The 13,743-nt window shown below is 46.8% G+C and overlaps 1 protein-coding gene across 1 annotated transcript; it reads right to left on the reverse strand.

The window, feature by feature from the left end:
• hfp (Poly(U)-binding-splicing factor hfp) lies at positions 1-10,532 on the reverse strand (the record flags this gene model as incomplete). The annotated part of the gene is given in 10 exon segments (XM_074104491.1): positions 1-95; positions 1,885-2,021; positions 2,024-2,145; positions 2,283-2,382; positions 2,413-2,542; positions 3,221-3,833; positions 4,362-4,581; positions 4,655-4,705; positions 7,795-8,005; positions 10,301-10,532. Coding segments are annotated over 10 exon segments (1,688 nt in total), but the record flags the coding sequence as incomplete, so codon positions are not given.
• Between the last annotated feature and the right edge of the window lie 3,211 nt (positions 10,533-13,743).

The raw sequence follows: 13,743 nt of genomic DNA on the forward strand, positions 1-13,743 counted from the left end.
ATCTTGACGAGCGCGTGCGCGGGGTCGTCGTCCTCGCTCTGGCGCTCGTTGTAGATGACGAGCCGCTCCACGCCGCCCCACTTGCCGCACTCCTCCTAAGACACACACCACGATACCCATTAACATCACATACAGACTACACCAACCGAGAGTGTTACCGGTGTGTGTGTGTGTGTTAGTGTGTGTGTTATTGCCTGTATCTCTAGGTGCAGCGCCTCGTCGACGTCCTGCGGCGCGACCATGTCGCCAGCAGCAGCAGCGTGCGCGAGCGCCGCCGCCGCATGAGGCGCTGCATCACGAGGTGGCGCGCGCTCTGCCCGAGAGTGTTACCGTGTGTGTGTGTGTTAGTGTGTGTGTTATTGCCTGTATCTCTAGGTGCAGCGCCTCGTCGACGTCCTGCGGCGCGACCATGTCGGCCAGCAGCAGCGTGCGCGAGCGCCGCCCGCATGAGGCGCTGCATCACGAGGTGGCGCGCGCTCTGCCCCGAGAGTGTTACCGGTGTGTGTGTGTGTTAGTGTGTGTGTTATTGCCTGTATCTCTAGGTGCAGCGCCTCGTCGACGTCCTGCGGCGCGACCATGTAGGCCAGCAGCAGCGTGCGCGAGCGCCGCCGCCGCATGAGGCGCTGCATCACGAGGTGGCGCGCGCTCTGCCCGAGAGTGTTACCGGTGTGTGTGTGTGTGTTAGTGTGTGTGTTATTGCCTGTATCTCTAGGTGCAGCGCCTCGTCGACGTCCTGCGGCGCGACCATGTAGGCCAGCAGCAGCGTGCGCGAGCGCCGCCGCCGCATGAGGCGCTGCATCACGAGGTGGCGCGCGCTCTGCCCGAGAGTGTTACCGGTGTGTGTGTGTGTTAGTGTGTGTGTTATTGCCTGTATCTCTAGGTGCAGCGCCTCGTCGACGTCCTGCGGCGCGACCATGTCGGCCAGCAGCAGCGTGCGCGAGCGCCGCCGCCGCATGAGGCGCTGCATCACGAGGTGGCGCGCGCTCTGCCCCGAGAGTGTTACCGGGTGTGTGTGTGTTAGTGTGTGTGTTATTGCCTGTATCTCTAGGTGCAGCGCCTCGTCGACGTCCTGCGGCGCGACCATGTCGGCCAGCAGCAGCGTGCGCGAGCGCCGCCGCCGCATGAGGCGCTGCATCACGAGGTGGCGCGCGCTCTGCCCCGAGAGTGTTACCGGTGTGTGTGTGTGTGTGTTAGTGTGTGTGTTATTGCCTGTATCTCTAGGTGCAGCGCCTCGTCGACGTCCTGCGGCGCGACCATGTCGGCCAGCAGCAGCGTGCGCGAGCGCCGCCGCCGCATGAGGCGCTGCATCACGAGGTGGCGCGCGCTCTGCCCCGAGAGTGTTACCGGTGTGTGTGTGTGTTAGTGTGTGTGTTATTGCCTGTATCTCTAGGTGCAGCGCCTCGTCGACGTCCTGCGGCGCGACCATGTCGGCCAGCAGCAGCGTGCGCGAGCGCCGCCGCCGCATGAGGCGCTGCATCACGAGGTGGCGCGCGCTCTGCCCGAGAGTGTTACCGGTGTGTGTGTGTGTTAGTGTGTGTTATTGCCTGTATCTCTAGGTGCAGCGCCTCGTCGACGTCCTGCGGCGCGACCATGTCGGCCAGCAGCAGCGTGCGCGAGCGCCGCCGCCGCATGAGGCGCTGCATCACGAGGTGGCGCGCGCTCTGCCCCGAGAGTGTTACCGGTGTGTGTGTGTGTTGGTGTGTGTGTTATTGCCTGTATCTCTAGGTGCAGCGCCTCGTCGACGTCCTGCGGCGCGACCATGTCGGCCAGCAGCAGCGTGCGCGAGCGCCGCCGCCGCATGAGGCGCTGCATCACGAGGTGGCGCGCGCTCTGCCCCGAGAGTGTTACCGGTGTGTGTGTGTGTGTTAGTGTGTGTGTTATTGCCTGTATCTCTAGGTGCAGCGCCTCGTCGACGTCCTGCGGCGCGACCATGTCGGCCAGCAGCAGCGTGCGCGAGCGCCGCCGCCGCATGAGGCGCTGCATCACGAGGTGGCGCGCGCTCTGCCCCGAGATGGACAGCGCTCCTGCTGCTGCAGCGTGTCGGGCGACGAGTCCAGCAGCTTGCGCTGCAGCGCCGCCTGCGCGCCCGCCCCGCCTCCGCGCCCGCGCCCGCCCCGCCTCTGACACCGGAACGTGACCCTGGAACTGAACACATACAGAGTTATTTCTGCGCGATACATACCTACATCTAAATCATCATTTATGGGATTTTTTTTTATTGCGACGGCGGGCGGCACCCCCAGCGCCGACAGCTCGGTCAGTCAGTCCGAGCGTATAGTCACCTGGGGCTGGGGCGGCGCGGGCTGGGTCTGGGGCGGCGCGGCGCGCGCCGCGGGATGACGACGCCGGGCGGCGGCAGGGCGGGCAGGGCGGGCAGGGGCAGGGCGGCAGCGGCGGCGCGACGGCGGCAGCGGCAGCGGCAGCGGCAGCGGGCCGGGCAGCCGGCGGCCAGCGTGGGCAGCGCGGCGGCGGGCGGCACCCCCAGCGCCGACAGCTTGGTCAGTCCGAGCGCCACCGCGTTGTGCGCCACCGCGTCCATCGCCTGCGCACACAAACACCCCATACATCTGTAGTACGAGTGTACACAATACACAACACACCCTCCCGCTACGGTGTCACTACGAAAAACGTATTTTTTTTATCTCGCTATAGTTTTCGTGTATCCGAATAAACATGAAAGTATATAAAATTATTGACGAAAATTTGAAAAAAAAAATATCATTTTCATCTCGGTCCAAACGTCTAGCTAGACACGCCGCAGTGTGTTGACTTACAACTTTTTCAGAGATTCTCACACTTCCAATTTCAGGAGTCTCGTAAAATCATCTTCTACTTACGGAATCCTGAATTTCAATAAAAGAAACCTTTTTATGAGATTTTGATGTCCAAAAAAACATTTATATCACCGACTGATATATGTACAGTCACCAGCATTAATATCTGCCACAGCGGAGCGTGCAAAAATATCTGACACGTTCTTCCGGCCGTAGAAATAGAGTCGTATCAGATGTTTATGCACGCTTGTTCTGTCAAATATTGGTGCTGGCGACTGTACTTATTCGCTCATCATCAAAATTTAACTACTTCCAGGTGAAGTAGAGAGTTAAAATTTGGCATTCAACTACATATAATTGTGTAAATACACTTTTTCTTTGGTTAAGCTTGAGGAAAAAAATGGTATTCATCAAACAGCGGGGGCCCGAGGGTGCCGCGGCCGTACCTGTATCTTGGCGGTGGCGGCGGCGGCGGCGACGGCGGCGGCGGTGGCATGGCCTGGGGGGGGCGGCCCGTGCAGCGCGTGCGGCGGCGTGATGGCGCGGCCCACGCGCAGGTACTGGCCGCCCAGGTCGAACAGGTTCATGGAGGCGATGGCCTCTAGCGCGGCGCCGAGCGTGCCGTACTCGAGGAAGCCGTAGCCCTTGTGTCGCGAGGGCTGCGCGCCGTGCGCCAGCTGGCAGTGCGTGACCGGTCCGAAGGCCTCGAACACGTTCTGTATGTCGGCCTCGCTGAGCTCGGGGTGCACGGAGGCCACGTAGATGCGGTTGTAGCGCTTGGCCTCCTCCTGTATCTCGTCGATGACGGCCTGCGCCTGCGGCATGTTGGAGGGCCGGCCGACCACCTTGATGTTGCGGCCGCCCAGCATGACGCCGTTCATCTGCTCGAGGCTGAGCTGGGCCGCCTCCGGTATTTCGTACTCCACGAAGGCGAACCCCTTGTGCTTCTGCGTGACGGGGTCCCACGACATGTTGATGCTCTTGATGGGCCCGAACGGCAGGAAGGCCTGGCGGATCGTGTCCTCCTTCAGCTCGAACGAGATGGAGCCCACGTACACCCTGCGGCAGAGGACAATCGTTACGTTAGCCACGCCCCGCCCCCGCCCCCGCCCCCCCCCCCGGCCCGCGCGCCGCTCAGGTCTTTTCAGCTCGGGGGTCACGGGCTCGACCGGCCGAGGCGGGAGCCTCCCGGCATCGTTCTCATCATCGACGCGGTTCCACAAAATATTGTAGAAAGAATATCATTTAGTATAAAAGAGTGGAAAGAATTTCGTCACAAAATATAAAAAGTTTGTTTGTCTTTCACGTCGAAACGGAGCGACGAATCGCTGTGACTTTTGGCATAGAGATAGTTTATGGGTCAAAGAGTGACATAGGCTACTTTTATCCCGGAAAAATGGACAGTTCCCGAGGGAACAGCGCGCGATAATCGAATTCCACGCGGGCGAAGCCGCGGGCAAAAGCTAGTGCATAATTGATAAAAATATCTAAATTGCGAAAACTAAAATGTCATTATTTCTTTATGAAGCACCAACGTGTGTGTATGTGTGTGTGTGTGTGTGTGTGTGTGTGTGTGTGTGTCAGTACCTGCACATGAGCGCGAGCGCCTGTTGCCGCTGGACCTGCGTCCGCTGGCTGGCCATCTGCTGCTGCTGGTGCGCGAGGGTCTGCTTCATGAGCACCATCTTGATGCTCTGCTCCATGGCGTACTTCTTGGCGCGCGCGACCGCGTCGGCCGCGTCGCCCGCCAGCCGCGGCAGCGCGCCGCCCAGCGCCGCCGGCAGCTGCGACCACTTGGCGCCCGGCCCTGCGGCACGAGACAGTACGTGAAGTACGTGTGGTGAGGACCGCACACGATACAGACACGGACAGACACTCACCGGAGTAGACGTCGCCCACTTGCTGCAGGTCGTAGAGCGGCGCGGCCCCCCCTGCAACAGACGGCGGTGAGTGCGGCCCGCGCGTCCCCCCCCCCCGCGAGCGGGAGCGAGGTCGCACGCGCACAACCAGGCATTCGTCTCTCTCGCCCCGCGCGGCCCGGCCCGGGTGCGAACTGCTCGATCGTTCCGGTCTCTTTCGCACGGGTCGGGACCCGAAGACCTCGCTCGCATTTAGCCTAATAATTTAATGCCGATTCGAAACGTCTCAGTAGTACACTGCCGAGTATGTGAAATGACTTGTTTATCTGATGCCATGGTTACAAAATTGTCTAAGTTTCAGGAAGACTTACATAGCGAAACGTCTAGATCGTGAAATGCACAAGTAGGCAGAATGACTGTATTGTGTAAGGTCTTGATTGAATAGGTAAATTTGGGTATGGCCGCGAAAAGTTGTACCTTAACACACTGGAAAAAATAACACACTAACACGAATAAGGTACGTTCACATGTGATTTTTATAACCGACTACAAAAAATGAGAAGGTTCTTGTCAGTTCCTTTTTTATTTTTTCGATGACATTTTGCTAAGTTTTGACCACAACCACCGTCTTTTTTGTTGGAGTCACTATATGTGTGTTGCATATATCCTCGTGATATTTGCCTTCACCGAAAAGATTGTGGTAAAATTGGTTTAATTATTAATAACAAATAATTTATCTGAGTATATATAGTCCTCCTCATCGATTTCGATGACGGCGACCCTAAAAGAAACTATTCTATAAATTATGATGCCTATTATCTCAGCATAACAAGCAACAAACATGTCTCAATTGATTAAGTAAGATTAAAATTTTAAAATTTGAATTTTGTCTCGCTCTTAATATACTTAAATAATAAAGCGTTGTGGATTTGCCTTTATGTAGGATCCAATGTGTTACTATAACTCACAACGTAACACACGCAACTCACAGCGTAACACACATAACGCACAAACCGTAACACATTAAATGAAAAAAAAAAATTGCTTTACAGCCGATATTTATGAAGCTACTGCCGTGAGCCTTCATAATAAATAAGGAAAACAATCCATACTTCGAATAGAATAACAATTACACTTATTTTCAATACATATCTCGCAAAAAAATTCCACTAACAATTTCATCGTTCCAAATTTCACCTTTCCTTGTTGCAAAAAACCTTCAATTGTGTAGACAAATGAAACGTTACCCGATTCAAAAGTTTTACCAGTATACTAGTAGTATTGCCCGTCTTAAAAAACCTAGAACATTGTTGCTACATAAGAAACAAAATTTTCCCATGCATATAAAGTGTGTTTCGTTTGGAACCATTTTCGGGAACACGTACTTAAACACGTTTTATATCCTGAAATATTCAGATAACAGATTGTTAGCTTAACTAGTTTAAAGGCGTTTTCTTGCCAAGTTTGCTGAGCCTGGTTTTATATGTGTACTTATTTTCTTTAAAAATTTGTACGCGTTTAAGTTCTGCAAGGTAACACTAAAATTCATGTTTTTTGCCAACTTTTTAGCGTTTCATCAGGTTTTTGGTGCTTAATCAATACTGTTTTGTATGTCGTATGGACTGTATCGTAATAGGGGTCCTTCATAATAGGGTCACATGAGTGTTTTAAGGCCTAATTACATACAGTTGCATACAATATTTAATCTATATCCATATATTAAATCCTCTATCATGTGTTCCGCGAACCATTGAGAATGACCTGCATTAACTCTAATCTCTGTCGTTTGTCATTATACCTTTGTATTATTTTTTTACGAGGAGTAAAGTGCGAGCTTCAAACAAAAAGTACAACTTTTCGCGGCCATACCCATTTACAAGACCATAGACCGGACTATTTACCTACTAAAACATTATGACATTAAGTCGTTTTACAGCCAAGTCATTCCGTCTACACAATAATAGAAAAATAATACAACTAAGGTGGTCTGCTCGGCAAGGCTAAATGCAAGTAAGGCCTTCAGGAGCCAACCCTTTCGCACCGGTCACGCATCCGTCGACGCTTCCCTTCCGCGCGTTCCCGCTTGCGCGCGCGACAGTAGGTGCCTGGCGGTGCTGGCTTCAGAGTTCAGATGCGCACGGGTTTGATGCGCTGGGTCTCCGTTCAAACTTGTGTTCGGTGTGAGGGCACTCCGCATGTAGCGTACGGATTTGCACCGAAATTTTTCTTCTCAACAAAACATATGTTCGAGATTACGCGTGTTTATTTCAAAAACTCTTCTAAAATAAAAATAAAAACTAAGACATAGGGCATAGGTACAGAAAAATAGAAGAGGCACCGCGTGTACCGCAACTGCGCGGAATAGTTCGTCGACTTCGTTTCATTCAGTCGAGAAAATCTATAAAAAAATGCTTTTTTCGAAAAAAATAAACTAAATCCCTGTACCTGTAGCCAATGTGCTAAACTATAGTCTGACTCTCGTACATCTTTAAACATTTTTTTTTTCGAATAAAGTCTTTGTTTGAGTACCTTACCTAAGTACGTATATGCAACGCCTTTAAGAGTCGTTTAGAAGCAAATATTGATGTAAATACGTGCGCGATCAGAGCACGGGTCCCTCACATGACACATCGAACAAGTTTAAAACAGAGGCAGCGCATCAAACCCGCGACAGTTCGGAGGCAGCACTGCCTTCTATTGAACGCGCAAGCGGCAAAACGCTTCCCATTCTTTCGTTTGATTTACGCCCTCGATCGCACATTCTCATTCAGATAGATTTGTATCTAAGGAAACCAAGAGGGACGAGCCAGTCCTCCGTGCAAGGCGGTCGGGCGGTCGGGCGGCGGGCCGCGCCCAGTCGCGCGCGCTCGGCTGGAGTATGCAAGGTAAGTACGTTGTGTGGTGCTGCGGCGGCGGCGGGGCGGCGGGCGCGGCGCTCCGCCTAAGCCAATACCAATAACCTAACTTATATCTAGTCTGAAACAGAAAGCAGAAACACTGATCACTGAGGAGAGCTCTCTTTGGGGGCGTGGCGGGAGGGAGAGCGCGCGGCTCGGCGGCGGCGGCGGCGGCGGCGGCGGGGCCTGCAACAGCGAGCAGGCACGCGGCGTTAGTGCGCTCTCACAGCTCACGCCTCGCGCTCCGCCGGCGCGGGGGCTTACCTGCCGGCGCGCTGCCCGCAGTCGCCGGGCCCGCCAGCCCGCTCAGCAGCGGCATGCCCGGCATCCCCGGCATCCCTGGCATGCCTGCCATGCCCGGCATCCCTTGCATTGCCGGCATGCCCTGCATGCCCTGCATGCCCTGCATTCCCTGCATGGCCTGCATGGCCTGCATTCCAGGCAGCTGCATCGCGCTCGTGTTTCCGCCCTGCAACTGATACCACGACAGGGTTTTTAATTAATTAATAATTATATAATTGCCATCATTTATTCTCATGATTTATATAAGAAATTTTGTATTTGTATTTTGTATTTGTACCTTTGCACATCAATTAAATTATTTTAATACAATATAGCAAAACTAGTACTGCAGATAATTCGAAAATATACATCGACACAAACTATACAAAAATACTGACTGCACAGCAAAAATACTGACTCCACAGCAAATTAACTACAGTGTACATAGATGATACTCATTCTCATTGCTAAATAACTTTTACTGTCAATTTGGCACCGAAAAATTAGGTACGACGACGAACGGGGCGAGAAGGAGCATTAGGTACAATTGCGACCACAACGCGCGAGCCGCCGCGCCGCGGTAGCGGCCGGCGAAGCGCCAGAACCTTATTTATTTAGGAAATAATTTGGCCCCTACTAGTGCTGGTTATGTAAAAAGTATATACATGCTGAAAATAAATTGACAGGTAATTATACCGAAAATACAAACTGAAATATAGATGCACAGGAAAACCAGAAATATAAGACCAGCGCTGGGAATCGAACCCAGGTCCTCGGCATTCCGTGCCGTGTGCTATACCGCTACACCACCGCTGGACAACGATACAGACACGAATTTCTCCTATGCACCTCATATCTCAACTTGTGTTGTTTCTTATTTAGCCACTTAAGCAGCGACACTAGCGACATCTATGCCGTAGCCCTCATCGAGAAACTTTTCGGCACTCCATCGGAACTAACCGCTCACCCGGACAAGAGATATTGTTATTAAGCAATCAAATTAAGATTGGTTTTTTGGAATCTTTTTGTATCGTTGTCCAGCGGTGGTGTAGCGGTATAGCACACGGCACGCAATGCCGAGGACCTGGGTTCGATTCCCAGCGCTGGTCTTATTTTTCTGGTTTTTCTGTGCATCTATATTTCAGTTTGTATTTTCGATATAGGTTTTACGCGACAACCGTAAAAGTAACAAAAAATTTTGAATTGAAATAAAAAATACAAAAATATTCCTAAAAACCAATCTTAAGGTAAATTATACATCGTGTATTTTTGATACTACCTCAAACTTTAAGGCAAACGCTTTAAAGCAAACTTTAAGGTGTTGTGGCACAGACTATGAGCTAGTAGGTACCTAGAAAAATATTTCAAGAACAGGGCATCATTTTTTATAAATTTTTGTAAAAGGTGTTGCAATAAATAAATACTGAATACTGAATACTGAAATTGTCTACATGATCAACAGCGCAGTACATCAATGATGGTTTAGTTTGCATGGTGGTTTGCATAGAATCCTGGCACACAATGACTGACAGCTTAGTTAAGGTCTTTTTATCTTAACTTAAAAAAACTATACTCATACACTTTTCTCCAATTTAAGTGTTATTGAGCCCCGAGAGCAGTGGTCACTACACCGTCAACAGGCTTTAGCAACTTAAAACTAGGTTTCCTATTAAAAAATACATGGATAAATGCAAAAAACCATCTCTCATTAGTTAACAATTGATATACAAATTGGATAAGTATTGTCAATGATTGGCTCAGGCCTGAAATGTCCATTTTCCTAAAATGTATTTTTCCCAAAATGTCTACTTTTCCATAATGTCACCACGTCTTTTGCATAATGTCAGCTCAAAATTTTAGCTTAATAATGTCTGTCTTCAAGAATTACAGTTTTTGTAAAATGTTTGCTTTGCAGAAAGTACCTACTTATTCCCAAAATGTCTGCAGCCTCAAAATATCCGCCTTCTTTTTTTGTGCATTCCCGAAAAGTCTTACTCCCAAAAATGTCTGCAATCATGAACATGCAACCTACCTAAAATATCTTTATCATACCTAAAATATCATTATCATTTTAAATTTAATTTTAAGAGTATTAAACCTTTTATACATTTAGAACATTGATTTGAAAATAAAGCAGACATCATGGGAAAACAAACTTAATAAGACAATAGCCTATTATTAGTGAACATACCAGAAAAGCAGAACTTATGGTAATATTAATATTATAGGAATGTAAGCATTATGAATAGACGACTTTCTGAGTGTGTACACATTTTAAATAGCACACATTTTGCGAAAGTTGACAAAATAGAAGTTTTAGGAAAACAGATATTTCAGGCCTGAGCCCAATGATTTTGCTTGCCGTAAATAATAATATTCGGCTTGGTCATGGGAATTGTGGGGCAACTAGAAATACAATACAATCTTGCAATAAAATGAATTTAGGTTAGTTTTTGACAGTTGGTGTGAATAAAAGATATTAACTTACCAGTTCCATATTCGCGTATATAATTGTATTTGAATACACCCAATAACAATAGTTAATTCGTTATTAATGCAACGACTGTGGCACGATTTCAGGTCGAACTGAACTTAACATCACAAATCACAACACGATACTAAAATAAAATGGCCGCTGACGGCCGCTCGATGCGCTCTGACTCTGACCGACTCCTTTACTTCAACTTCAACTCAACTGTCGTCTGTCAGTTGTGTACGTCAACGTCAACTGTCACTATTTTTTTTTTGTTTGTGATTCGTTTGAGACTGTGCGCAACTTGCAAAAACCACTCATTATTGGTAATTAGAATTAGTGAATAAACAAATAGCAAATTAATATAGTTATGAATTAGTCGGTGAGTATCTTACATTAATAAATTATAATTAGCACACTATCATGATTTTGTAATTGTACATAAATGTATAATTACCTAAGTATTCCATTTGTTGAATCATTAATAAAGCAATAAATAAAATAAGTATTAATCATTAATATTTCCAGAAGATGTTGTAAAATTAAGTACTTACCTACAAACTTATGAGTGTATCGCCTTGATTAAAATTAGCATTAGCAAAGTCAGAGCAAAGTTTGGTTTTTGCAAATTATAAGCTTTTTTTAAGGTCATCCCAAGGTCATTATACCTTCAGGCGAAAGTTGGGCGAAAGGAGCTAAGCCTATACAGCCGTTAGTTTGATGTCTAATTTTGCTCTATATAGGTAGGTAGGTAAGTAAGCATGACACCGTTGTCTCGTCCTGTGAACTCCTCATGCATACCTATTTTCCGTAAAGTAGTAATCTAAGTAAGTAAGTACCTACCTATTAGGTATGTAAAGAAATTTCAACGTTTTGAACTCAGTGTACCTAGTCACGTTTTAATTTAACACAGCTTGTTGGAGGCTGCAAATTTGAATACCTAAAACACTAGTGGTCCTAAAAATATATGTATTATAGGTATTTATCTATATACGCCCCTCTGCAGGGCTTGGGCCATAGCCATACATAGGTCACGCGGGGCCAGTGCGGTGCGGTTCAGTAACTTGAAACCTTTTGAACCATTTTCCTTTACCGTTATATTCTATTTGTTCTAACATGATTCAAATGGCAGATGCCAAACTGACGGAACTAGAGTCCCTCCTACTGTTACGCAAACTATTGATACTTTTGCGTGTATATGTATACCTAGTGCTTAAAGTGGCAATAGCATTATTTGTTGGTTTAAACGTTACGCTATCGAACTGAAAGTCTTATTTGAATTTTAAAATATAATTTATTCAACACTATGGAGTGTCACTTTCCGACTCTGACGAACAATCTTGCAAATTAATAATAAGTTCGTTTATTTTACCGCTTCTATTTTTACCGATAACCCTCACCGCTAGCAATTGCGGCCTATTGAAACAACATTGTAGGGACGTTCATAAAAGAAATAATAAATAAATAAATCCATATCACGGAAGAATTCACACCAATTGACCTAGTCCCAAAGTAAGCTTAGCAAAGCTTGTGTTATGGGTACTAAGCAACGGATAAATATAATTATGTAGATATAGATACATACTTAAATACATATTAAACAGCCAAGACCCGAGAACAAACATTCGTATTTTTCATACAAATATCTGCCTCGACACGGGAATCGAACGCGGGACCTCAAGTGTCGTAGTCAGGTTCTCTAACCACTAGGCCTTCTTGTCGTCGTAAAAAAAGTAATTTAACATAACACAGAGCCTTGCCTAGTGCCTACGCAGTAACTTAACAATTTGTTAGGTTTGAGTTCGAATATTCGAACAATCAGCAGTATTAATGTGATTTCATTTTTAGGGTTCCGGAGCCAAAATGGCAAAAACGGAACCCTCATAGTTTCGCCATGTCTGTCTGTTTGTCTGTCTGTCTGTCCGTCGGCCGTCCGTCCGCGGCTTTTCTCAGGGACTATAAAGCTGTAATTTTGCACGGATATATTATGTAAATTATGCCGACAAAATGGTACAATAAAAATATATAAAAAAATGTTTTTTTAGGGTAAGTACCTCCCATAGACGTAAAGTGGGGGTGATTTTTTTCTCTCATCCAACCCAATAGTGTGGGGTATCGTTGAATAGGTCTTTTAAATCCATCAGGGGTTTGATTTTTTTGCGAAATATTCAACTTTAAAGTGCAAATTTTCATTAAAATCGAGCGTCCCCCTTCTAAAATCTAAACTGGTGGATGGAAAAATTAAAAAAAATTCTGGTTGCTAGTAAATTGTATTTCAAACTTTCAAGGAAAACAACTACAACCCGAGGGAACAGCGCGCGATAGGTAACCGCGTTCCACGCGGGCGAAACCCGGGCAAAAAATAGTTGAAAAATAAAACTTACATGATTGGATATCGATTATTTAATAAGCGGTAAACGTTACGTAGGTACTATAAAAACTTGGTACTTACCTATCTAAAATGAATATATAAACGGGGCACGCGGTGGGAGGAAACTATATACTGCCCTTCCCTGCAATAGGCCTAGTCACTTTGTCCTGCCGTACTAATTAGCTGGATCACTGTGCCACATATTATGGAACCTCATCATAGTAAAAAAATATTTATCTTATAACAACGCTCATCGGTCGACGTAAATGTCACCGTGCTGTGGTCAATACAATACAATGACTCTTTATTGTAAGCGATACAAAAAACAGGTACACAGAGAGAAAATGACAAGGTAAGCAATAGGCGGCCTTATCGCTTAAGAGCGATCACTTCCAGAACGTTCCAGGCAACCTTTTTACAGAAAGAAGGAAGGACTAGTTTACAGCAGTTGGTGCATTTAACAGTGGATCAGAATATTAAAACGTAACAAAAATACATCTACACATACTATCGTACTACCTCTAAAATAAATAATATAGGCTTAAATATGGCATGAACAGATACAGTGTATAAATCAATGAATAAAGGTGCGGTGAAGCTGCTTAAAAAACGGTGACGGCACGGAATCGCAGTGACGCACCGTATGCGCACCGGTTTCTTAGGGTTCCGTAGCCAAATGGCAAAAAACGGAACCCTTATGGATCCGTTATATCTGTCTGTCTCTCTGTCCGTCCGTATGTCACAGCCACTAGTTTTCCGAAACTATACGAACTTTGTTGAAAACTTTGTTTGTTTTGTTGAAACTTGGTAGGTAAGAAGGTATTCTGTGAACCGCATTAAGATTTTCACACAAAAATAGAAAAAATAACATTAAATTTTATGGGTTCCTCATACTTAAAACTGAAAGTCAATTTTTTTTACATCAATCCCATACGTGCGGGTTATCTATGGATAGGTCTTCAAAAATGATGTTGAGGTTTCTAATATATTTTTTTCTAAACTGAATTGTTTGCGCGAGAGACACTTCCAAAATGGTAAAATGCGTGCCCCCCCCCCTATAACTTCTAAAATAAGAGAATGATAAAAC

This window comes from Choristoneura fumiferana, chromosome 21 (genome assembly GCF_025370935.1).
Source record: "Choristoneura fumiferana chromosome 21, NRCan_CFum_1, whole genome shotgun sequence".
Taxonomy (NCBI): Eukaryota; Metazoa; Arthropoda; class Insecta; order Lepidoptera; family Tortricidae; genus Choristoneura; species Choristoneura fumiferana.